The 27520-nt window shown below is 37.9% G+C and overlaps 1 protein-coding gene across 4 annotated transcripts in view; it reads right to left on the bottom strand.

Annotated features, from left to right (window-relative positions):
- RBMS3 (RNA binding motif single stranded interacting protein 3) overlaps positions 1-27520 on the bottom strand; it is a 699814-nt gene that overhangs the window by 348941 nt on the left and 323353 nt on the right. For all 4 annotated transcript variants that reach the window (XM_024743510.1, XM_024743508.1, XM_024743509.1 and 1 more), the window contains exon 4: positions 19133-19224. In XM_024743510.1, coding sequence (XP_024599278.1) covers positions 19133-19224 — 92 coding nt within the window. The remainder of the gene's footprint in view (positions 1-19132; positions 19225-27520) is intronic.

Raw genomic sequence — 27520 nt, 5'->3', positions numbered from 1 at the left:
AACGTTATTGTCCATGTATATTTCACCTGTGACTTGTCAGCTCATGTCTTTTCTTATTTACTAAATTTGAATTTAAGAATATTTATGAAGTGAGGTAATCACTATGTATATTAAGAAGATCAGCTTTACACTTCAACTAGATAGCGTTTCTGCGGCTTCATTTAGAAGACTGAATATATAATTTTGTGGTCTTACCTCCAACAATAAGTAATCATTACTCCATTGTCTCCTGATTTTTAGCCGCATAGTAAATATGTGAAAAGGGCTAATTTTTAAAAAAATTTACTTATTTTTTATTTTTTTATTTTTGGCTGCATTGGGTCTTCGTTGCTGTGCGTGGGCTTTCTCTAGTTGCAGCGAGTGGGGGCTACTCTTGGTTGTGGTGCGTGGGCTTCTCATTGAGGTGGCTTCTCTTGATGTGGAGCACGGGCTCTAGGCATGCGGGCTTCAGTAATTGTGGCACACGGGCTCTAGAGCACAGGCTCAGTAGTTGTGGCGCACGGGCTTGGTTGCTCTGCGGCATGTGGGATCTTCCCAGACCAGGGCTCGAACCCGTGTCCCCTGCATTGGTAGGCGGATTCTTAACCACTGCGCCACCAAGAAAGCCCAAAAGGAGCTAATTTTTGTGCCCTTTTTAGGTAACCAAGGTTTTCCCCCTGCATGGATGTATGTACATTTAAAATACTTTATTTAACTGTTTAAATGATCCCAAAATATCTATAGCTATTATGTCTTTTCATTTTGCTTGGAATTTTTTCAATTCTTTCAATCTCCATGAAAGGATGCATCAGCTCTGGAAAGATGGCTTCAATTGACATATTGGGTTATTGCTTCTGTTTCAGCTTATTTCTCCTTCTGGATGATATGCTTGTTGTTACATTGGATCTCCACCCTCTACCCTCCATGTATATCATATTCTCTCTCATTTTTCCAAAAATTTGACAATTTTGTTTTTCTGCATACTTGGAGAGCTTCTTTAATCAAATCTTCAAGACAGATTTAATTTTCTATGGTGTCAACTCTGTCCCTAAGTACCACCAGTATGGAATCTAATTCTGTTAATGCACTCTTTTCTTTGTAATATTTCTTCAGTTCACTAAGTTCCTTTTTCTCCTTAGCTTAATGTTTCTGGATTTTGTCCTATTGAATTTGGACTCAAACTTTTCCAATCCTTGTAGATTTTTGGTCCTTTGCACATTTTGCATCTTCTAGAGAGGTTGATCACAAATATGGCTAACCTTCAGAATTACTGAAGAAACTTTTTAAAAATACACATTCCCAGATTCTGCTTTTAGATACTCTTTATTGAAAACATAAAAAGAATGAAAAAAATCTCCTCAGATGAATATGATGCTCAGCAAGGACAATCAAAATAGAAGATGCCGGTATTTGACAACATGCTGTGTGTGATGTGGGCTTGTTTGTGTGTTTGCATGTAATATCTTCTTCTAGCAGCTAAGCAAGGAGAGAACCAAGGAAAACTAGACTTAGTTGTATAAACTAATTGATCATAAGGTAGTGGGGTGTTAAGAATCTCAATTCTGCTCCAAGGTGCCGGTATTGAATATGGTATTCTTGAGTGTTTCTAGAAATTTGTTTTCTGTTAATCTTGGTTTTTCAAAGTTATGTATTGGTTATTTTTTCCTCTATCTTGTATATTTCATGGGAGAATTTGGAGTAGCTACTTCAGGGATTATGAAACCAGAACTGGGTAGATATTTTGAATGACTTCCATATTAGTAAATCAGAATTTTTATTTTCTGGAAGTTTAGAATACAGACTTTTGTGTGTTGTATTCAACACCAAAGTATTCTCCAACAAGAATACTCTTATTTTGTTTGATATTGTATCTTTAAAAGTTGGTGTAATTTCTTACACAATAACTGACCAGTGTTCCTTCTAAAGCCAGATCGCTAAGAATATATATGTGAATGTCAGTACCCCTACAATATGCCATTATTCTTATAGAATATGAATTATATTTTTGAATAACAATAATTTCAGAAGTCTATCACCTCTTAAGCAATTTACCTTCAAATTAGTAAATATCTTTATGTAAAATTCCTTTTGTACTGGGCTTATCAAGCAGTTCTCTTCAATTATCTTAAATGTAAATAACAGGGAAGATAGTCTATGTCTGACATAAAAATATTATTACCAAATGGATCCTAAAAGCCTAAAGTCTTTCAGCAGTATGACAAAAAAAAAAAGGATCAAAGTTTATTTATTTATTTATTTATTTTTGCAGTACACGGGCCTCTCACTGTTGTGGCCTCTCCCATTGCGGGGCACAGGCTCCAGATGCGCAGGCTCAGCGCCCATGGCTCCCGGGCCCAGCCTCTCCGCGGCATGTGGGATCTTCCTGGACCGGGGCACAAACCCGTGTCCCCTGCATCGGCAGGCAGACTTTCAACCACTGCGTCACCAGGGAAGCCCCAGGATAAAAGTTATTTATCAGTATAAGAAAATAAACCCTTAGTATCGCTTCACCTAAAAGTTTCTTTTATTGAAAGGCACAAGAAGTTGCGTAAGTCACTTTTCCAGAGATATTAAGAGGAAAAAAAAAAGAATTTCAGTAGGGAAAGAAAGTCTGTATTTGTTTTGAATTTCACCATTTTCCTGAAGTTGAACATTTCCTTTTTGTTTGGAATATTTCTTAGATATATATGGAGCATGAGCAGATGTGCTCACGTAGTTGGAATGTCAACCCCAACTGATTTGGCCAGGAGACCCTGAGTTTCATGGTGTGGTTGATTAATTCAAGTAGTGGGTAAAATGCGTGTCCTGGAGTTGGTGGGGAAGGAGTCCAGCTGGATATGATGCTAGCTCACTCACAACACTCAAATTTCTATCTCTCCCCTGTGTAATGCATTCATGAATAGTTCCCATAAATATTGAAGTGATTCAAATCATGTGATGCACAGAAAATCAGAGATTGCAGAAGCCTATTATTTAATTTTGTTATTACTTAACTTTAAGCTCCACTTTCAAGCAAAGGGTAGAAAGGCTGTGAAGCTGTCAAACATTTTTGTATTTATTGAGTAATTGCATGGGAAAATGATGTTAACTAAACACCTTTAGGATCAGGTGGTGCTTTGTGACCACCTAGAGGGGTGGGATAGGGAGGGTAGGAGGGAGATGCAAGAGGGAGGAGATATGGGGATATATGTATAGCTGATTCACTTTGTTATAAAGCAGAAACTAACACACCATTGTAAATCCAATAAAGATGTTAAAAAAATAAAAATAAATATTTTGTAGATGTATGTATGTGCACGCATGTATGCATATGCAACTGCATACCCACTTTCCTAAAGGTTTTAAAATGTAAGAGCTATTCATCTTCATTTTCAAATCCCTGGCACATATCTTCTTAAGAAACAAACATGTCCATTGTATCCAATAAACACCATCACCCCCAATCCATAGTTGGAATGATTACCTCAAACCATTTTTGGTGAACTCAGGAATTACGTCCTCCCAGATAACTGGCTGGGAAATGAATTAAAGGAATATTCCAGAGCAAAAGTTAGTTCAAGGTCACAAGGATTTATCAGAGTTGAAAATTATTATAATAAACAACACTGGTGATTCATTTGTTCATTCATTCATTCCTTCATTCAAAAAAATTCATTAAGTTACTACTATGTAAGTCAGAAACTCTAAAAGACTCAGAAGTCCACTGCATTAATGATTTTTGTCCAGTCTGCTTTTTACTTTAGAAATGAAATAGCCAGAGAGTGACGTCACAACAAGACCAAGTAAGATATCCCTCACCCATATCACCCTCTCAACAACAATTTGGCATCCATCCACAGACAAAAGTGCCTTTGCAGGAGCTGTGGGATCCAGCAAAGGACCTGAAAGGAGTCTCACACAGCTCTGCATCAGGTAATAGGAATACAGAGCCCAATCTCAGCTGCAGATGCTGCAGGGGCTCATGAACTGGGACCAGTCCCTCTCAGCTATAGTCCTGGAGCCCCTGAGAACAATGTCTTAGACAATCACTCACGAATGAGAGAGCCTTTATTGAAGTCCAGGTTTCTAGTCGAAAAGTTACAGCACACAGTTGGAGCCAAATAATACAAGTTTGGATGTACTGGAGAGGGTAAGAAAAAAAATTTGACTTTACTCATGCCAGCCTTCCCTCAAGGTGGCACAGTTTAGTGCCAAGAGAGACCATCTTGCCCTGCGATTTCACCCAAGGAGGATGAGCATGCGTGTGAATGCCCAGCTTCCCCAGCTGTGGGGGACACTACATTTCTCCTTGTCACAACCAGATTATTGAGCTGCATGACTGGGGTGTGAAAGAGGCTGGGAGAGTGGCAGATAGGAATTTCAGAGGGTGTTAAAAGGGATGAGGATCCTACTAACGGCACTGTGAACTCCATCAAAAGTCCACTTGCAAGGCACTAGGGACACCCTGCCTGGCCCATAACTCTGAGTATCTCAGCCACCCCCACACTGTGCACTCCTGGTGGTGATAAGAGTGAGTTTTGGAAAATGGCTAGTGAGCACACATGGAAAGTAAACCTGAACCTGCAGGCCAGGAAGACACCACAGACTTGAGCTTTAGCCTCACACTGGAGAAAGCAAAAGAGAGGATGTCAGCACCCAGGTAGTGTGCTGTAGGATCAAAAGAAGGCAACAAGCTTGAGAGCTCTGCCAAAAGAGGGAGCAAGAAGCGTGGGCACGTATATCCACAGAAAGTCCAAAAAAGCCTCAGAATCCTTAGCAGGGCTGAGGGAATGTACTTCTCTCCCATAATCAGATAGTAAAGACTAGAGGAGGTGACTCCCACTTCAAATGCAAAGACAGCAGTAGACAACATCAAGGAACATGAGAAATCCAGGAAACATGACGTCACTAAAGGGTCACAATAATCTCCAATCCCAACAATATGTACATCTGCAATTTACCCAATATAAAATTCAAAATAGCTCTTTTAAAGAAGATCAATGATCCAAAAGAAAACACAGAAAGACAATTAAGTGAAATCTGGAAAATAATACATGAACAAAATGAGAAAACAAAGATATAGAAACCACTTAAAAAGAACCAAACAGAAATTCTGGAGTTGAAGAATACAATAAATTAAAAGAAATGCAGTAGAGACTACCAGCAGCAGAATGCATCAAGCAGAAGAAAGAACCTGTGAAATTGAACTGTGAATTTCACAAGACTTGTGAAATTATCCAGGAGAAGAAAGAAAAAATACTAAAAAGTAAAGATGGAATAAGGGAACAATGGATTACCATCAAGAAAAACAATCTGCAAGTTATTGAAGTCCCAGAAGGAGAAGAGAGGGAGAAGGAGGCAGAAAGCTTATTCAAAGAAATAATGATGGAGAGATTGGTTCAAGATGGTGGAGTAGAAGGACGTGCTCTCACTCCCTGCGAGAGCACCAGAATCACAACTAACTGCTGAACAATCATCAATAGGAAGACACTGGAACTCACCAAAAAAGATACCCCACATCCAAAGACAAAGGAGAAGCCACAATGAGACAGTAGGAGGGGCGCAATCACAGTACAATCAAATCCCATAACTGCTGGGTGGGTGACTCACAGACTAGAGAACACTTACACCACAGAAGTCCACCTACTGGAGTGAAGGTTCTGAGCCCCACGTCAGGCTTCCCAACCTGGGGGTCTGGCAACAGGAGGAGGAAATCCTAGAGAATCAGACTTTGAAGGCTGGCGGGATTTGATTGCAGAACTTCAACAGGACTGGGGGAAACAGAGACTCCACTCTTGGAGGGCACACACAGAGTAGTGTGTGCATCGGGACCCAGGGGAAGGAGTGGTGACCCCATGGGAGAATAAGCCAGACCTACCTGCTAGTGTTGGAGGGTCAGCTGTAGAGGCAAGGGGTGGCTTTGTCTCACCGTAAGGACAAGGACACTGGCAGCAGAAGTTCTGGGAAGTATTCCTTGGCATGCCCTCCCAGAGTCTGCCATTAGCCCCAACAAAGAGCCCGAGTAGGCTCCAGCATTGGGTTGCCTCAGGCAAAACAACCAACAAGGAGGGAACCCAGCCCCACCCATCAGCAGACAAGAGGATTAAAGTTTTACTGAGCTCTGCCCACCAGAGCAACAGCCAGCTCTACCCACCACCAGTCCCTCCCATCAGGAAACTTGCACAAGCTTCTTAGATAGCCTAATCCACCAGAGGGCAGACAGCAGAAGCAAGAAGAACTACAATCCTTCAGCCTGTGGAACAAAAACCACATTCACAGAAAGACAGACAAGATGAAAAGGCAGAGGGCTATGTACCAGATGAAGGAACAAGATAAAACCCCAGAAAAACAACTAAATGAACTGGAGATAGGTAACCTTCCAGAAAAAGAATTCAGAATAATGATAGTGAAGATGATCCAGGACCTCAGAAATACAATGGAGGCAAAGATCGATAAGATGCAAGGAATGTTTAACAAAGAACTAGAAGAATTAAAGAACAAATAAACAGAGATGAATAATACAATAACTGAAATGAAAAATACACTAGAAGAAATCAATAGCAGAATCACAGAGGCAGAAGAACGGATAAGTGACCTGGAAGACAGAATGATGGAATTCATTGCTGTGGAACAGAATAAAGAAAAAAGAATGAAAAGAAAGGAAGACAGCCTAAGACACCTCTGGGACAACATTAAACACTCCAACATTTGCATTACAGGGGTCCCAGAAGGAGAAGAGGGAGAGAAAGGACCTGAGGAAACATTTGAAGAGATTACAGTCGAAAACTTCCCTAACATGATAAAGGAAATAGCCACCCAAGTCCAGGAAGTGCAGAGAGTCCCATACAGGATAAACCAAAGGAGAAACATGCTGAGACACAAAGTAATCAAATTGGTAAAAATTAAAGAAAAAGAAAAATTACTGAAAGCAGCAAGGGAAAAATGACAACATACAAGGGAACTCCCATAAGGTAAAAGCTGATTTCTCAGAAGAAACTCTACAAGCCAGAAGGGAGTGGCATGATATATTTAAAGTGATGAAAGGCAAAAACCTATACAACCAAGATTACTCTACCCGGCAAGGATCTCATTCATTTGATGCAGACATCAAAAGCTTTACAGACAAGCAAAAGCTAAGAGAATTCAGCACCACCAAACCAGTTCTACAACAAATGCTAAAGGAACTTCTCTAAGTGGGAAACACAAGAGAAGAAAAGGACCTACAAAAACAAACCCAAAACAATTAAGAAAATGGTCATAGGAACATACATATCGATAATCACCTTAAACGTGAATGGATTAAATGCTCCAACCAAAAGACACAGGCTCTCTGAATGGATACAAAACCAAGACCCATACATATGCTGTCTACAAGAGACCCACTTCAGACCTAGGGACACATACAGACTGAAAGTGAGGGGATGGAAAAAGATATTCCATGCAAATGGAAATCACAAGAAAGCTGGAGTAGCAATACTCATATCAGATAAAATAGAATTTAAAATAAAGAATGTTACAAGAGGGCATCCCTGTGGCGCAGTGGTTGAGAGTCCGCCTGCCGATGCAGGGGACATGTGTTCGTGCCCTGGTCGGGAAGATCCCACATGCCACAGAGCAGCTGGGCCCGTGAGCCATGGCCGCTGAGCCTGCGCATCCGGAGCCTGTGCCCCACAACGGGAGAGGCCATAACAGTGAGAGGCCCGCATAACGCAAAAAAAAAAAAAAAGTTACAAGAGACAAGGAAGGACACTAAATAATGATCAAGGGATCAATCCGAGAAGAAGATATAACAAGTATAAATATTTATGCACCCAACATAGGAGCACCTCAATTCATAAGGCAACTGCTAACAGCTATAAAAGAGGAAATCGACAGTAACACAATAATAATGGGGGACTTTAACACCTCACTTACACCAGTGGACAGATCACCCGGACAGAAAATTAATAAGGAAACACAAGCTTTAAATGACACAATAGACCACATAGATTTAATTGATAGTTATAGGACATTCCATCCAAAAACAACATATTACACTTTCTTCTCAAGAGCGCACGGAACATTCTCCAGGATAGATCACATCTTGGGTCACAAATCAAACCTTAGTAAATTTAAGAAAACTGAAATCATATCAGACATCTTTTCTGACCACAATGCTATGAGATTAGAAATCCATTACAGGGGAAAAAAAGTAAAAAAAAAAAACCAAAAAACACATGGAGGCTAAACAATACATTACAAAATAACAAAGAGATCACTGAAGAAATCAAAGAGGAAATCAAAAAATACCTAGAGACAAGTGACAATGAAAACACGATGATCCAAAACCTATGGGATGCAACAAAAGCAGTTCTAAGAGGGAAGTTTAGAGCAATACAATCCTACCTCAAGAAACAACAAACATCTCAAATAAACCATCTAACCTTACACCTAAAGGAACTAGAGAAAGAAGAACAAACAAAACACAAAGTTAGTAGAAGGAAGGAAATCATAAAGATCAGAGCAGAAATAAATGAAATAGAAACAAAGAAAACAATAGCAAAGATCAATAAAACTAAAAGCTGGTTCTTTGAGAAGATAAACAAAGTTGATAAACCATTAGCCAGACTCATCAAGAAAAAGAGGGAGAGGACTCAAATCAATAAAATTAGAAATGAAAAAGGAGAAGTTACAACAGATACCACAGAAATACAAAGCATCCTAAGACACTACTACAAGCAACTATATGCCAATAAAATGGATGACCTCGAAGAAATGGACAAATTCTTAGAAAGGTATAACCTTCCAAGACTGAACCAGGAAGAAATAGAAAATATGAACAGACCAATCACAAGTAATGAAATTGAAACTGTGATTAAAAATCTTTCAACAAACAAAAGTCCAGGACCAGATGGCTTCACAGGTGAATTCTATCAAATATTTAGAGACGAGTTAACACCATCTTTCTCAAACTCTTCCAAAAAATGGCAGAGGAAGGACCACTCCCTAACTCATTCTATGAGCCTACCATCACCCTGATGCCAAAACCAGACGAAGATACTACAAAAACAGACCAATATCACTCATGAATATAAATGTAAAAATCCTCAACAAAATACTAGCAAACAGAATTCAACAGCACATTAAAAGGATCATACACCATGGTCAAGTGGGATTTATCCCAGGGATGCAAGGATTCTTCAATATACCCAAATCCATCAATGTGATACACCATATTAACTAATTGAAGAATAAAAACCATATGATCATCTCAATAGATGCAGAAAAAGCTTTTGACAAAATTCAACACACATTTATGGTAAAAACTCTCCAGAAAGTGGGCAGAGAGGGAACCTACCTCAACAAAATAAATGCCATATACGACAAACCCACAGTAAACATCATTCTCAATGGTGAAAAACTGAAATCATTTCTTCTAAGAACAGGAACAAGACAAGGATGTCCACTCTCACCACTATTATTCAATGTAGTTTTGGAAGTCCTAGCCATGGCAATCAGAGAAGAAAAAGAAATAAAAGGAATATAAATTGGCAAAGAAGAAGTAAAACCGTCACTGTTTGCACATGACATGATACTATACATAGAGAATCCTAAAGATGCCACCAGAAAACTACTAGAACTAATCAATGAATTTGGTAAAGTTGCAGGATACAAAATTAATGCACAGAAATCTCTTGCATTCCTATACAGTAATGATGAAAAATCTGAAAAAGAAATTAAGGAAACACTCTCATTTACCATTGCAACAAAGAGAATAAAATACCTAGGAATAAAAGTACCTAGGGAAACAAAAGACCTGTAGGCAGGTAACTATAAGACACTGAAGAAAGAAATTAAAGATGATACAAACAGATGGAGAGATATACCATATTCCTGGATTGGAAGAATCAATATTGTGAAAATGACTATACTACCCAAAGCAATCTACATATTCAATGCAATCCCTATCAAACTGTCAATGGCATTTTTTACAGAACTAGGACAAAAACTCTTAAAATTGGTATGGAGACACAAAAGACCCTGAATAGCCAAAGCAATCTTGAGGGAAAAAAAGGAGCTGGAGGAATCAGACTATCTGACTTTCGACTATACTACAAAGCTACAGTAATCAAAACAATATGGTACTGGCACAAAAACAGAAATATAGATAAATGGAACAGGATAGAAAGCCCAGAGGTAAACCCACACACCTATGGTCAACTAATCTATAACAAAGGAGGCAAGGATACACAATGGAGAAAAGACAGTCTCTTCAATAAGTGGTGCTGGGAAAACTGGACAGCTACATGTAAAAGAATGAAATTAGAACACTCCTTAACACCATATACAAAAATAAACTCAACATGGATTAGAGACCTAAACGTAAGACCGGACACTATAAAACTCTTAGAGGAAAACACAGGAAGAACAATCTTTCACATAAATCACAGCAAGATCTTTTGATCCACCTCGAGTAAAGGAAATAAAAACAAAAATAAACAAATGGGACCTAATGAAACTTCAATGCTTTTGCACAGCAAAGGAAACTACAAACTAGACGAAAAGACAAGCCTCAGAATGGGTGAAAATATTTGCAAGCAAATCAACGGTCAAAGGGTTAATCCCCCAAATATATAAACAGCTCACACAGCTCAATATTAAAAAAATAAACAACCCAAAAATGGGCAGAAGATCTAAACAGACATTTCTCCAAAGAAGACATACAGATGGCCAAGAAGCACACGAAAAGCTGCTCAACATCACTAATTATTAGAGAAATGCAAATCAAAACTACAATGAGGTATCACCTCACACCAGTTAGAATGGGCATCATCAAAAAAATCTACAAACAACAAATGCTGGAGAGGGTGTGGAGAAAAGGGAACCTTCGTGCACTGTTGGTGGGAATGTAAATTGATACAGCTGCTATGGAGAACAGTATAGAGGTTCCTTAAAAAACTAAAAATAGAATTACCACATGACCCAGCAATCCCACTACTAGGCATATACCCAGAGAAAACCATAATTCAAAAAGACACATGCACCCCAATGTTCATTGCAGCACTATTTACAATAGCCAGGACATGGAAGCAACCTAAATGCCCACTGACAGACGAATGGTTAAAGATGTGGTACATATATATAATGGAATATTACTCAGCCATAAAAATGAATGAAACTGAGTCATTTGTAGAGATGTGGATGGATCTACAGACTGACATACAGAGTGAAGTAAGTCAGAAAAAGAAAAACATATATCGTATATTAACACATATATGTGGAACCTAGAAAAATGGTACAGATGAAATGGTTTGCAGGGCAGGAATTGAGACACAGATGTAGAGAACAAACAAACGTATGGGCACCAAAGGGGGAAAGTGGCAGTGGTGGTGGTGGTGTGATGAATTGGGAGTTTGGGATTGACATATATACACTAATATGTATAAAATGGATAACTAATAAGAACCTGCTGTACAAAAAAATAAATAAAATAAAATTCAAAAAAAAAGAAAGAATGATGGAGACCTCCCCAAATCTGAGGACAGATTTGGATACTCAAGTTCATGAAGCTCATAGGTCACCGAACAAACTTAACTTAAAAGATCTTCTCTAAGACCATTATAATGAAACTGTCAAAAATCAAAGACAAAGAGAACCTTAAAAGCAGAAAGAAAAAAGAATCTTGTAATTTACAGGGTAACCCTGATAAGGCTATTGGCAAATTTCTCAGTAGGAATCTTATAGGCCAGGAGAAGGAAAATATATTCAAAGCAGTAAAAGAAAAACCTGCCAGTCAAGAATACTCTATACTGGCAAAGTTCTCTTTTGGAAATGAAAGAGAGATAAAGATTTCCTCACAAAATAAAGCTGAGGGAGTTCATCATTACTAGACTTGTCTTTCAATAAATGCACAAAGGAGTTCTTCAAGCTGAAATGAAAGTAGCATGAAAACATATGAATATATACACTGCACTGGTAAAAGTAAGCATATAGTCAAATTTAGAATAATACTATAATATGGTGGTGTGTTAACCACTTCACTCTAGTATAAAAGTCAAAGAACAAAGGTATTAAAAACATCTATATCTATAGTAATTTGTTAATGAATACACCATATAAAAAGAGGTAAATTGTGACATCAAAAATATAAAAGGAAGTGAGAAGAAGTTTTTGTGTGCAAGTGAGGTTAAGTTGTTATCAGGATAAAGTAGACTATTATAAGATATTTTATGTAAGCTTCAAAGCAAAGCAAAAGCTACAGTAGATATACAAAAGATAAAGAAAAGGGAATCAAAACATACCACTACAGGTAATCATCAATTCACAAAGGAAGGCAACAAGAGAAGAAGAAAGGAACAAGGGCACTACAAAACAGCTAGAACAATTAATAAGATGACAGTAAGTCCTTACCTATCAATAATTACTATAAACGTACATGGTTTAAATTCTCCAATCAAAGGGCATAGAGTGGCTGGCTGGATTAAAAGACCTAGCTAACTGCTGCCTACAAGAGATTCATTTCAATTTTAAGGACACACATACTCTCAAAGTGCAGGGATGGAAAAATATATTTGATGCAAGTGAAATCAAGAGAACAGGAATACCTATACTTATGCCAGACAAAGTAAACTTTAAGTCAAAAATAGTAACAGGAGACAAAGAAGGTCATTGTATAATGATAAATAGGGGTGAATTCATCAAGGATATGTAACAATCATGAATATATATGCATTGACATCAAAGCACCAACATTATATTAAGCAAATCCTAATGTCTGAAGGGAGAAATAGGTACAATACCATAATAGTAGGGGACTATATTATCCCACTTTCAACAACAAATAGATCATCCAAACAGAAAATCAATAAGGAAACACTGAATTAAAGTATACCTTAGTCCAAATGGACCTAAAAGACAAATATAGAACAAATATATTCCATCTGACAGTAGCAGAATACACATTCTTCTCGAGCACACAAGAAACATTCTCTAGGATATGTCACATAAAAAAATAAATCTAAGCAAATTTAAGAAAACTGAAACCATACCAAGTATATTTTTCAACTACAGTGTTATGAAACCAGAAGTCAGTAATTGAAGGAAAACGGAAAAATTCACAAATATGTGGAAATTAAACAACATACTCCTGAAAAATCAATGGGTCAAAGAAGAAATCAAAAGTAGAATAAAAAAATATATCTAAAAAATACCGGAAGAGAAACACAGTATGCCAAAACTCAATGGATGCAAAAAAGCAGTTCTAAGAGAAGTTTATAGCAATAATAACAAAATACACATCCTTTCATGGCAAACTCTAAACAAATTAGGTATAGGAGGAACATACTTCAACATAATAAAGGTCATATATGACAAGCCCACTGCTAACATCATACTCAATGATAAAGGTTCAAAGATTTTCCTTTAAGATCAGGAAAAGGACACAGGTGGGCACAATCACCACTATTCTTAAACACAGTGCTGGAAGTCCTAGACAGAGCAATTAGGCAAGAAAAAGAAAAGGCATCCAAATTGGAAAGGAATGAGTAAAACTGTCTTTGTTTACAGATGATATGATGTTATATACAGAAATCCCTAAGACTCCACTAAAAAACTGTTTGAACTAATAAATGACTTCAGTAAAGTTGCAGGATACAAAATCAGCATATAGAAATCAGTTGTTTTTCTATACACTAACAATAAAATAGCTGAAAAAGAAATAAGGAAAACAATCCCGTTCACATTAGCATCAAAAAGAATGCAATACTTAGGAATAAATAAAATGTATTGATTGACTTTTCCACCCAGTCACAGGAAGCAACATCTTCCATGGTTACTAAAATTTCCCTTGAACAATGCCCCTCTCCTTCGTACGTGAAAGCCTTTCAGAAATTTCCTTGTTTGGCTGGTTTACCAGCAGGCCCCACCAATGTAGTGACCCCTGGACATCAAATAGCCTTCTTACTATCATATACCTGGAAATGATAAAAGCCAAGCAATAAAACCAGAGTAAAAGCAATATTATTATTGTCATAGGCCGAAAGAGTCTGGCTGAGGAAGCCTGGTATGTGCCTCTACATTCAGAAGAGTAGCTTTGATAGACAACATCATGAGGCTAGTGGTTGAACTTCAGAAAAAAAGTCTAGAATATTCTATGGAATAGGTCCTTCTTTCATTAGCTAAAATTCTCCTACTGGAATATAACTGTTAGGACTCTACAAGAGGTGATGCATTTTAAAAAATTAATTGTATGCATACACACATTTGAATTTATTTTCCTATATTCATTGATTTTTTAATGATCTCTTCTGATCTCAAAATAAATGATTTTTTTCCCCAAAAGAACTATTATTAAGGTCACTGATTTATAAAAAAGAATTCCTTTACTCTGGTACCAATCTGGTTTGCTACAATGGTTGACATGGTATTATTTTATTATCCTAATGGTTGACACAATGTCATTATATTATTCCCCATGGTCTGAAATCCTCTTGGATACTTGGTCTCTTTGGTGATCACTTAACTTTGATTTCTTCTACATATACCACAGTGGAGTGAACCACCGTTAGTGACTGGAATGTCGGTCTTTGTTGTAGACCTGATAAAGCCTTATCTAAAGGCCCTGAGGAGGGAGTGACTCCTTCCCTGCAGGGGAAAGAGATGTAGTCTGTTTTCTCATGCTTGGAATTGACAGAAAGCAAATAAGAAAGAGGCCTGCTAAGCCTGAGGTTACTCAAGGCCTGGCTGGTGATAATTGGTGACTGTGGAGCCATTCCAGAGCCTCCAAATTTACATCCAGAAAAACTCAGTTTCTAAAACTATGCAGCCCTCCAGGGAGGCCACCATGAGACCCTGGGGGATAGTGGGCAAGGAAGACCCATTTGAATGGCAGACATGGGTGATGCAACTGGTTAACCAAGGAACATCCTACACTGACAAATCAAGAATTCTACTCCTGCCCAGCAGAATTTGATATGTATTAGTATCAGTGATTTCTGTTTGTTTTCCATTCTCTCTATTCCCAAGTGGTAGTTTTCCCTTGGATTCATGTTTCCTGTTGTTTCTCTGTCGTTCTATATCGTGGGACTACAGACAGATAACTTGTTTTTTTAAAGCTATGAGTTGCTAAGCCAAGAGGAGCAGCTGAGTCTGGGTCTGATGGAGATGATGTCATCCCCAGATGTGATTACAGGGTGAGGCTTTGAGGTGGGCTCCCTTCAGGAAAGAATGAATGCATGTCACCCAAAATGTATAAATGGGAAGAATGGGTTTGTGTATGTTGGAGAGCCAGGGAGATAAATGACTCTTAATTTTCTCTACTATAGGCCAAGAAGCTAAAATGCTCATCATCCTAGAATCTCTTGCAGCTAAGGGGGAAACCATATGACTCAGTTTTGGCCATCGAGATATAAACATAAGTTCCTGAGCTAGGATTCTGGAAAAGCTTTTAAAACTTCAGAATCAGCCTTATGATTCTTCAGCCTTTTGCCCTTTTCTTTTTCCTGGCTTAAATGTGGATATAATAAGTGGCACTTTAGAAAAGAACATGTAAATGTATGGATGAAAGCCACATATAAAGAATCACAGAGCAGCCTTGACCCTTGATGGCACCCAAAACATTTTGCCCTTCATTGCTTATCTACTGCTTTCTTATTAATGAGTAAAATAAACACCTACAAGGTAAGCTATCGTTAGTTGGTTTTTCTTAGCTCTTTTCCTTTTATGCTTGAGACATATTCCTTGGCAAATGACTATCTTTTAAATCCCCTAAAATTGGCAAGAGTAGCAACAACCAATATTTTGAATCCAGAGCTGCAGCAGTCCCAGGAGATAAATCATATGCTGAAAATCCAGAATAAGAAAGAAGTTTTATTCAGTGTTGATTCTCCAACACCTAGCACAGTGCCTGGCAATAAAAATGTTTGTTCGTTGATCCTATTGATTGTATTTTTCAGAAAACTTTTAAAATAAAGTAACACTTAAAGCATATATCAGGATTTATAGAAAGTTCAGTAACAAATTTGAATTTAATGCATAACAATATTTATTGAATAATTAACATGTATTGAATTGTAATCTAAACACTATACTAAATTCTTTGTGTTTATTTTTAGTTAATTTTCACAGCAGTCCTATAAACTAAGTATTATTATTGGAGAATTTCAGAGGTATTTAAATAAGTTAGACAAGGTCACAAAGCCAGGTGGTATGAGAGCCAGGATTCAAGGCCAAGTATATCTCCCTCCAAACCTATGCTCTTAATCACTATGTATTAATAAAATATTTTAAATCTGCTCTCCTAAAAGAAACACCCTTTGATCCCTAAAAACCCTTTCTGGCAGAACAGCAAGTACACAGAAAATGTCGGTCTGTGTTAATGGTTATACATTATTAATCAATTACCACTTACTGGATGATTTATTAATTCCTCCTGGTTGACAAATCAGTTGAATTTTTCATATGCACACATTGGAGTAAGTTAGCTAAATAAAGTGATTCACTTGGAGCATTTCATGTTTGCTGCAGGTTGCTATTGGGAACCTCGGTTATTTGTGGCATTTTTGCTCGAAAATCCTGGAGTCATTAAAATCTGGCCCCACAGACTGCAGAGTAGGATATTGATAAGAACAAGGATGCAGGTGGCAATTCAGTAGATACTTAAACGGAAAAAATGTAGTGCAAGTTTCCCACACCTTGCAGACTGCAGGTTTATATGATAATAAACAATTATCACCAGGACAAAGAGGAAAAGGCCATGAAATCCAATAGCGCAGTGAGAAATCTACTAATACAGGTGGTCAAGCTTGTTCCATTTCATTGTCAAAGGAAGGCTATTTACTTGCTTCCAGTAGTTCAATTACAGAGTCATTTACTGCTGAAAGTTTTCCAGTAGGCAGATGTAGATCTACAGCTCTGGGCTTTACATTCAAAATTAGTGAGGAAAAAGGGAATAAGAATCTCCTCCACAGACAGCATAATTGATAAGGTAGAGATCTGTAAGCAACTCCAGAAATAAAATAAGTGCCTTTAAGCATCCCAGTTGGAATCTCCTTACTGTGTATAGTGGGCATGGGGAAGGGTCAAGATGCTGACTATAATTAATGATTTTTTAGAAGCTCTTTAAAATATTTTCCCTTTGATAGTTTTCTGTCTAGATGAGATATCAGTGGTTGGTGTGTGTGTGTGTATGTGAAAAATAGAGAGAGAGAGAGAGAGAGAGAGAGAGATTTCCTTGTGTACCAAAATGCTCAGAAACAGAGGGAAGATATTCACAATGGATCCTCAGTAGTTATAAAATCAAAGACAACTTTCTCTTCCTCTTACGCAAGATAAAAGTGGTTTTTATCCAACAAATAACACTATATGTGTGTGTGTGTGTGTGTGTGTGTGTGTGTTCTGAGGACATCTGAAACAGTGGAGATTATACAGACTGTAATCATTATTTCTAAACTGCCACAGTCTAGCAATTTCCAAAATTTGGCAGTGTATCCATAGACTAGATCAAAGATATGTCAATAACAAGGGTTTTTCTTGAGCATGTTTTTCATCATTTTCTTGTCAATAGGTTCTGCCTTTCAGTTGAAATTCAATTTATATCTTGCATACACCTAACCACTGTAATTTTATCACTTGTTTGATGGGCGTAAGAAGCCACTACTTAAGTGACCAAGTAACTTGACTCTTGTCAATCAACCTTGAAACCAAGACATGTATGTAATTCCCTTATTAATTACAAAGATTAACTTCATCAATCTTAGTTCATGACCAAATTCAAAACTTCCAGGCACAATCATGCTAAGAAATACACAGCTGAAAGATTTTAAATTCTAATTTATCCCACCTTGAAAAACAATTAAGGTGTCATAAAGGGCAATGAGTCCACCAAAGTAATCTCTATGGGAAGTGAGCCACAACAAAAGGTTAACAGATAGGGGAGGTACCAGCTTGCTAGAAGACAGCTGAAGATGAAGAAAACCAAATATACCACCTCTAGTTATTGGATGCTGAAATTGGAAAATGTCATCAGAGAATTTTAGCAATGATAATAAAATCCAAATGACCAAAAATTTGACAACTTAGTCAATATAACTCAGCTCTCTGTGGGAATAGTTAAGAGTAAGTATATACATACGTATGGCATAAAAGCATTAGATCAGGATTTCAAGATCTATTGGCTTTTCTACCTAACTTTTGAGAATCCAAAGATCAACACATTCACTGGTAGTAATCAGAAAACTTAAGTTGCATGTGAATAACTAATGGTCCAAAATGACCATTATTTTAAAACAAATATGTACCAAGCATCCCTATGCTATAACCAATTTTTTAAACTTTTTATTTGGAAATAATCATAGATTTACAGGACGACAGTATAGAGAGATCCCCTGTACCCTCCACCTAGTTTCCTCAAAGGTTATATCTTACATAATTTTAGGACAATATCAAAACCAGGAAGTTGACATTGTGTGCACAATATGTGTGCATGTCACTTTTATCCTATGTGTAGATTCTTGTATTTACCACTGCAATCAGGATACAAACCTATTATAAATGATTTTATTTGTTTTCTTGAATATAAAAATGCATTATAATTTCAGGTAGAAAGTTCCAGACTACTTGTTTTACAAAACAATCACAGCATATTGAAAATTATTAATATTTAGGAAATTATTATCTAAGAAAACTCTATTTATAAAGGCCAAAGTGAAATTCTAGCAATACAGACAACATACACTTGTGTTAAACTTATCTCCCTGCACAGATTAGACCACCCCATCGTTCAGCGACTGGCTCTCCGCAGCATGAGAGTGAGCGAGTTTTCAACGCGTAGTTTATCAAAGACATCTTACTGAGAACTGTACTCTTCCAAAACTGTTTACTGGTGAAAGCCCCAGATACACACACGCGCATACACACAACGCTCTGGTCTGGGGTAAAACAGAGCACTTCACAAGTGCCTTTAAATCACTAATGAGGTTACCACAATAGAGGAGAACATTAATAAATATACACAAAGAATTAATGAAATAAACTAGCCAGATTCTTCCAAGCCAAGTCTATCATGGGGTTTCTTATTTTCCCTAACAAGTAAACATAATCCAAATTGTTGCAAACTCCAATTCGATTCAGCTAATGGCAGTGGAAAAATATATGATCACAAAAGAAAAAAAAATCAGAATCGAAACACCATTCTTACCTTGGCCATTTGTGCCTGCACGCCATTTGCCTTGAGAGACGCTACCGCTTTCTGTGCAGCTGCCGGACTGTCAAAATCTACAAAACCATACCCTGTGAAAACACAAAGACCCTGGTTAGTACTCACAAAGAGCTGCATCTCTGTCACACCAATAGAATGTGTGTTTGTGGTCAGACTTGCACTCATGACCCTGCTTGAACCATAGACCTCAATCCATGGCCCTTAACATGTCAGGAAAGATACCACAATATCGTTCAACATAAAATAGTAACTCGCTTATTTTCTAGAGGTTGCTTTTGAGATTGGCTATGTAATCAGCAAGCTGATTTAGACTAATTTGGTGAGTAAGGTAATATATTATTTAACCATGTTCTTCTTTCTTCAGTGGATTTGCTGCAAGAATGAGGAACACAAAATGCTGAAAAATAAAGAAAAGTTTATCTCAAAAGTTAATTTTCTAAACCTAAAAAAAACTGATGGTAATAAAAGCCATGATAGAACCAGCATGAAGTTAGTACAAGCAACCTCAACAGTTTCTGGTATTCAGTAGGCATTCAATAAATGCATGTTGACTACATGAACGAATGAAGGTTGTGAATGAGTCCAGGGAGGTTTGAAACTAGTTGCAGTTGATTTCCAAGCTTGTATTAAGTCATTACAGACCTCGTCTCTCTCAAACATAACATCCTAAATAAACGATTTGACTGTTAAGGAAACTGTGATAAAGAGTGAGTAAATAGAGAAATATTCAAGCGTCTTTTAAAAATAAGAAACAAAGACCCATGTCACGTATGTTACTTAAGTATAATCTGAAAAGGGTACAAGAGTTGCCTATACTGTTCTCTGATTGTGTGCCTGTGTGTGTGTGTGTGTGTGTGTGTGTGTGTGTGTGTGTGTACAGAGTGAGGCCAAAGAAACAGCCAGTAAAACAGAATAAATGAAAAGGGGATTTTGCATACCCATAAAATAGCTGATATTAGTTCAGGACTTAGCCTAACAGTAATTTCAGCTGCCAAGGATATTTCAAAATAAAAATGCTCAAGAATGAGTGTTTGGCACTCAGTGCCCACCATACATATCCCGCTCCTCTCCTCAGCTGTCAGGCAGGGATTTGCTCTGTATTCCAATATTTTTCTCATTTAGAAGTTTTGAGGGAAACTGCTAAGGCAAACCTACTAACCATGCACTGTGACCATGCCCCCTCCCCACTAAAATAAACCAAAGAGTGAAAGGGAGTTCAATTACCAAGTTGTTTCTTGTAATTAACTTTTTTATTTTCTCCCCTTGAATCTCTTCTTCTTTTTCTCCCTCCCAGCATGTTAACCTAAAATGAACTTGTTACACATCAGTGTACCATCAAATGCTCTTGAAAAGCTGGGCAGAGAAACTGGGAAATTTGTATTTCGAATCCAAAAGGAAGCCTGCTCTGTCAGTATTGCTAATTCCTTTCTTCCCACAAAATTCAAACTATGTGACTAATATGAGTATTACCACCCACTAAGATGAGTAAGATGAGGGAAAAAGCAGAAAGAAAAAGAGGAAAAAGAACAAAATAAGTCAAGAAGTAGAGTTAGAGGGAGAGGAAGATAAAACTAAAATGCAGACTTTATCTCCTATGTTCCAGCAACTGCCCTGAGTGGGTGATGTGTTGACACCTGATGAAATGATAATAATACATGTACTACTGTCCTCATGCCTGTTCACGTACATACATAGAGAAACTGAAGCTTAGGCCAGGTGACAAGACTGGTCCCAAATCACTAGCTGCTTAATCAGTAGAGCCAGGATGTGAAGCAAAGTCCACACACGCCCTTTCCAAATATACTGTACTATGAACTGCTTTATAATCTTATTTTGCAAACTATTTCTAGAAGCCCCTGAAACCCACCAGAGAGAGGACACAATTCTTAAAAATCCCTTAGACTCTGAGCTTAGCACATGAAATAAAACAATCCCATAAAAGAATTCAACCCAGCTCATTCAGTCAGTACACTTATTCATGGAGTGGTTGAGTTCTCAGCAGAACGGGCTACATGAGGTTTGGCAAGGCACCCCTCCCACCTCATGCTTTGGTCAGTCTTCCTCATCTGTTTGCAGGCTCATTCTTTCACTCAATAAGGAAATTCTATGTCAGGCATTTTGCCAGGTACAGGGTATAGAGTAGTGAAAAAAGAAAAAACAACCCAGTTCCCACCCTTACGCAGCTTATAGTTGAGTTGGAAGATGGACATAAAACAAATAACCATACAAATGAATCTATAATTACAAATCGGTATGCCTTCCCTGAAAGTAAATGAGATCATATACCAAAGAATCTGATGATTGATTGTTCATTATTGAAAGTTTTAAGGGAGCAGTGGCATGGGATGACCTGCATTTCTTAAAATATCACTCTAGCTGGCTTGTCTTAAAGATGGTATTGGTTTTGGGGGAGGCAGGTAGCAAGAGTGGAATCAGGGAGATAACTTAGGGGCTATTCCAGCAATCTGAACAAATGACAGCTGGCCATGAAATGGACAGGATGCAATGGATGGTCTGAGTTACATTCTGGAGGCAGAATTAACAGGACCCAGTGATGGATGGACTGGGTGGGAGTAGGGGAGATACAGGCGACAAGGATTACTACAGCTTTTTCAGCATAAGCCAATGGGTGGGTGGAGATGTGATCTATAGAAATGGGGAGCTGGGAGGAGGAACAAACAGGGGAGAGGGAAAATTAAAATACTGGTTTGAGGCATGGTGAGCCACAAATGCCTGTGAGACATATAAGTAAAAATGTCAAAAAGCAGCTGGATATATTAGGCTGGTGCTCAGAAAAGGGAATAAGATTGGAAATATAAACTAGGAGATCAACAGCACGAAGATATGATTTACAGAAACAGAAAAAGACAAAAGTGCCTGGTGTAAGTAGAAACAAAGAGCCCAGGTTTGGAGCTGAACTTCACCACTGAAGCGTCAGACAGGAAAATGAGATTGCAAAGGAGGCTGAAGGAGAATCCGAGGGAAAGAAGGAAATACGAAGGGAATAAGATGTCTCATAGCCAAGGTAAGAAAGCTTCCCAAGCAGGACAGAGAGACTGACGGTGTCAAATGCCACTGAGAGTGAGAGCAAGATGGGAGCTTGAGAGACCCAATGTTTCAGGAGCGTGGACTTCTTTATTTAACTAGAGTTGATTTATAATATTGTGTTAGTTTCAGGTGTACAGCTTCAGATTCTTTTCCATTATAGGCCATTACAAGACACTGTGATGTATAGTTCCCTGTGCTATAGATAGGTCTTTGTTGTTTATTTTATATACAGTAGTGTATATCATGGACTTCTTTTCATGCTTGGCTACAGGCCAGTGGGGGCGACTGAAGTCTGCTTGAGTAGTTGAAGAGCAAGACTAAGGGAGGTAAAGAGAGTGTTTACAGTCTGCTTTGCCATTATGCTGCTGGCAAGGAGAATTAATAGCCAGCTTTAGCTCGAGGGGGATATGAGGTCAAAGGAGCTATTTGTGCTCGTTGGTTGTAAGATAGGAGATGCTATGGTTTTCAACCTTAGCTGCATGCTAGATGCACTTTGGGAGCTAAAAGAATGACCAATGCTCACTTCTCACCCCCAGGAAAATGAAATCAGTGTCTTTGGGAACGTGGCCAAGGTGTTTGCACACACACGTGTGTGTCTATTCCCCGGCTGGTTTCAGTGTGAAGCCAGGGTACAGTACTGCTGAATATTCATTCAAGTTATTCAACAAGTATTTATCTGTTGCCCCTATTATGAGATAGATACTGTTCTTGGCACTTTTGAATGTTGGTAAGAAAGATCAAGCAGAAGTCAAGAGGTTAAAGCTTCAGGCAGAGAAGGGGATAATTTATAGGGCAATGTTCCTGAGAAGGTGGAAGTGTGAGGGGTTCTAGAACATGAATGAAGTGCTGTCCTTTGCTAAAAGAGGGACTTTGCCCTTGGCCCATTGTAACTGGAAGGAAGAAAAAAAGAGCAGTCTCAATTACCAGGTGTTATTTCTTTGTATATCTTTGTTTCTGGGACATAGCCTGAGCTTAATAAACATTTGTCGAAATTAATTGAAACCATGTTTAAAAGATGCTAAGTTACTTCATGGGACTACAGTGGAGATTAACTAATAAAAATGTCTGTTAATACATTTTGACTCTAAAGAACAATATAAATGCCAAGCAGCCACGGCTCTGGCTTAGCCACGTTGCCACCCAGTGACGCCACCAAGGATTTCATGACTCTCGGCCTCTATCACAGTGTGGCTTCCTCCATTTTTTCCACTACACACATCACACAGGATATTACAAAATCAAGATGCTGTTCTCCAGGGCTGAACTCCAATCCAAACAGAAGAAATCCTTGTGAGGGCAGGAGACACCCTGAGCCTTGTCTGAATTGGGGAAGTTATGGGTGAACTTCGAGAAGAGTGTCTTTCCAAAGAGCCATCATGCCAGCAAGGAGAGAGGCCCCTAAGTACAAAATATCTCCTCTCCTGAAGGCTCCTGGGAAGCAAAGTTATAAATAAAGAATCAACGTTTCACTGAGTTCTGTGTTTTTCATACAAACTTACTTTCACCAATTAAAATGAACAAGCAGAGGTAAAATGTCTCAAGCACCGCCCCCCGCAAAAAAACACCACAATTCTGGAAACATTGCATTCTTGACTCTTATGTGACAGCATATACTACATCGCAATCAGAAAGGAACAAAATTAAATACGAAGCTGCCCCTAGAGAATAATGATGCCTTTACGAAGGAATAAAGCAACTCCAATTTGGTTTCAATTTGCTTTCCTTAACTACAAATCATCAAGCCTGGGAACAAAAACCTCTGTACCTACATCTGGTGAGAGGCAGGGTAGGGAGATTAGTTCAGCTCCAGCTAATAATGCTTTATGGTAACTGCTAAAATCCTCCATAAAATGGGATCCATTGGAAACACCAGCCCCAGTGACTGAAAGGCCATTGGTCTCCCTCAATTACATAATTAAGCTTGGCAGCAAGGTTCAAATGAATGAAAACTGAATGTCACTGTTTTCTCCACACACCCTTGTACTTGTTTTCCTTCCTTGTCAGAGGGATAAGGCCAGCAGTTCTGCAATTAGCGGGAAGCAGAGAGCAGCAAGAAAGAACCATCTCCATGCTAATTAGGTCATTCACCAAATGCACTCACTCCATTGGCAGAGCTAATCAATACTTTCCCGAAATGCTTTAAACTTGGTGTGTTAATTTAAAGTTTTGTTATTTTTATTGCACTATAAGCCTGGTGACTTTATAAAAATAAGAAAATATATATATATTAAGAAATTATGACAGAGTTCTACAAACAATGGTACTGCCAGAGCGTTTTGTTTTTGTTTCTTCAGTGCTATCTGTAGGCAGCTTCTCTGTGACCTTTGCCATTCAGCTGGACCCGTGTGACAATTCATTTGAATTTTGTTAAAAGTCTCTTTATCATCTTTTTTAAAATTTAATTTTTATTTTACATTGGAGTATAGCTGATTTACAATGTTGTGCTAGTTTCAGGTGTATAGCAAAGTGATTCAGTCATACATATACATATACCCATTCTCTTTCAGATTCTTTTCCCATATAGGTTATTACAGAATATAGAGTAGAGTTCCCTGTGCTATACAGTAGGTCCTTATTGGTTATCTACTTTATATATATTAGTGTGTGTAGGTTAATCCCAAATGCCTAATTTATCCCTCCCCCACATTTCCCCTTTGGTATCATCTTTATCATCTTTAACAGTTAATTTTATACTTCTGTGTTGCAACTGGATCCTTAAATTCTCTATGTAAACTGCTTACATATTTACCAACTTTGGATGGTTCTTTATGTGGGGGAAATGATACAAACCAGAATTCCTGGTTCAGATGTGTGGTGGCATGAGCCGAGTGAGACTCGCTCTCAGAGTGTAATCTCACACGACATTTCATATTTCTGCAGAATGACTGTCATAAAAGCCCACTTGAAACACAGATGGCTTGATGTTAACACCCAACTTCTTTCAAAGACAATCCAGATGTGAGTCAAATATGACTTTTAAACAGAAGTGAACACTTTGTCTAGGAATCACAGGTTTCACTGAAGTTCCACTCATATTTAACAGCTGAAGATGTTTAAGAATCGCCCTTCCATAAATCCCCCCTCTTTCTACTTAGGCTTAAGAATATTCTGCGGCTGTCATCTGAGCTCAGAGCACGGAGAGAAGGTGGCCTGCAGGAAGGAAAGAGTGATTTGCAGGCTTCCTGGAAGTCTGCTGGACCCAAGGCTGCCTCCAGGCATCTGTATTTCGATTTTTTTGTACATCCCTAAACTGTTGAATGACTGCCAAATGTCTGCTCTTATTATTGGATTTCCTAGTTCTCTGCATTATGTTGATCAAAGGAGGTAGTTGAAGGACAGCAATGATAAATTCTTTGCTACATGTATGCTTATAAAACCAAACTAACAAGGAAACCCAATCATTTCTTCAGTATTTCCTTTCGCACTGATGTCCTGTGACTGACCATTACAATGAAGCAAGGATGCTACAATGCAATAGCCCTGCAGCCTAACTTACATGTGTGGAAAAAAAAAAAAAAAAGGCAAAAGACAAATCCTGCTAGAAAGCAGAGGCCAAAGACAAGAGTGCTCATTTTGAGGAAAAGAATCCAAACCATTAAAATCTGAAATGACCTCCACTTTGAAGCATCTTTGGAAAAAGGATGGAACCATTTTATACAGAACAGAACAGTGTCTGTACTTATGCAAAGGGCTGCAGCCTTCAGACACTTAGCAAACAGAGGCAAATAAGGTGGGTAATAGGGTCCACCATACAGGAAACAGATTACTCCATTCTCTTCCCCTGACTTCTGAGCTTAATTACCTAAACATTCTGATATTCTAGTGCCAGGAACACTAAAATAAGACATCAGTTTTTGGAATAGAATTGACCTGTTTATATGGGACACTTTTGAACCATGATGTGACTTTCTTCTTATTATTTAATCTTAATTTTATTTTAAATTTTTTATTATTTTAAAATTGAAATATAGTTGATTTACAATGTTACGTTAGTTTCAGGTGTACAGCAAAGTAATTCATAATATATATATATATATATACCTTTATAGTTTATTACAGAATACTGAATATAGTTCCCTGTGTTATACAATAGGTCCTTGTTGTTTATCTATTTTATATATAGTAGTTTGTATCTGCTAATCCCAAACTCCTAATTTATCCTTCTTCCATTCCCTTCTCCTTTGGTAACTATAAGTTTGTCTTCTATGTCTGTGAGTCTGTTTCTCTTTGTAAATAAGTTCATTTGTATCACTGTTTTAGATTCCACATATAAGTGATATCATATGGTATTTGTCTTTCTCTTTCTGACTTGCTTCACTTAGTATGATCATCTCTAGGTCCATCCATGTTGCTGCCAATGGCATTATTTCATTCTTTTTTTATGGCTGAGTAATAGTCCATTGTATAAAGACGATGTGGTATATATTACTATTACTTAATTTACTAAACATCTACTATGTGCAAAGAAGATAGTGTGTTCGATGCTGCAGGGAAAACCAAGATACTCTGACATGGCCCTTCCCGTCAGGGAGTTTATGGTCTAGTAGGATAGATAAAGACATTTAAATACAGTGGTGGGTCCTCTTATGCAAGGGGTTACGTCAGTGAGCATATGCAAAATGGCATGTTTTCATTGAGTATAATATGCATGGTTTTGTGTGCACAGCTCTGCTCATCAGAGCTGAATACCTGAGTCAGGTCCCTTCTCATTGAGCAGCATGATGGTAAAACTATCCACATTCTACATTTATGTGTGCATTAGTCTATCTTTCTGTTTTCCTGTTTTTGTGCATAATAGAAACGCATTAAGTTAAATACAAAATATAGGGAGGAATTAGTATCACATAAAAGGTGAAAAGAAAGTGCTAGTGTTCTAAGATAGCAAATATTTCTTCCAGGTGGGGGCAAACTCAGTACACTTTGAGAGCAAACGACAAAAGTGAGGACTAGGGAAAAGAAATTAGGTCCCAAGTGGCATTTCCCTGCAGAATAAGACAATTACAAAAGACACGACGAATTTAAGGAGCAACATACTTAGTGGCATGCCGCTTGAAAATGGGACGCTTCTTATTCCAGTTATGGTGCCCAGAGAGTCTTATTAAACCAAACACAAATTCAAAACCCAAAACTCACTTCCCTTGTCACCCTGTTCAAATGATTTTTAAATGAGAGAAATTGCTTCTTTCTACTGAATAAAGTCAACATTAGGATCAGGATCATTATTTAATGGGCTTAGAGAGATCATTATGCTTTACTGAGATTAAAGAAACTCACTGATTTGTCAAGGTTTTCGACTAAACCAGCCATGATTTTATTATA

Source organism: Neophocaena asiaeorientalis, unplaced genomic scaffold (genome assembly GCF_003031525.2).
Source record: "Neophocaena asiaeorientalis asiaeorientalis breed wild unplaced genomic scaffold, Neophocaena_asiaeorientalis_V1.1 scaffold332, whole genome shotgun sequence".
Lineage (NCBI taxonomy): Eukaryota > Metazoa > Chordata > Mammalia > Artiodactyla > Phocoenidae > Neophocaena > Neophocaena asiaeorientalis.
The sequence above is the reverse complement of the archived record's forward strand: the minus strand, read 5'-3'. Positions and strand labels throughout refer to the sequence as shown.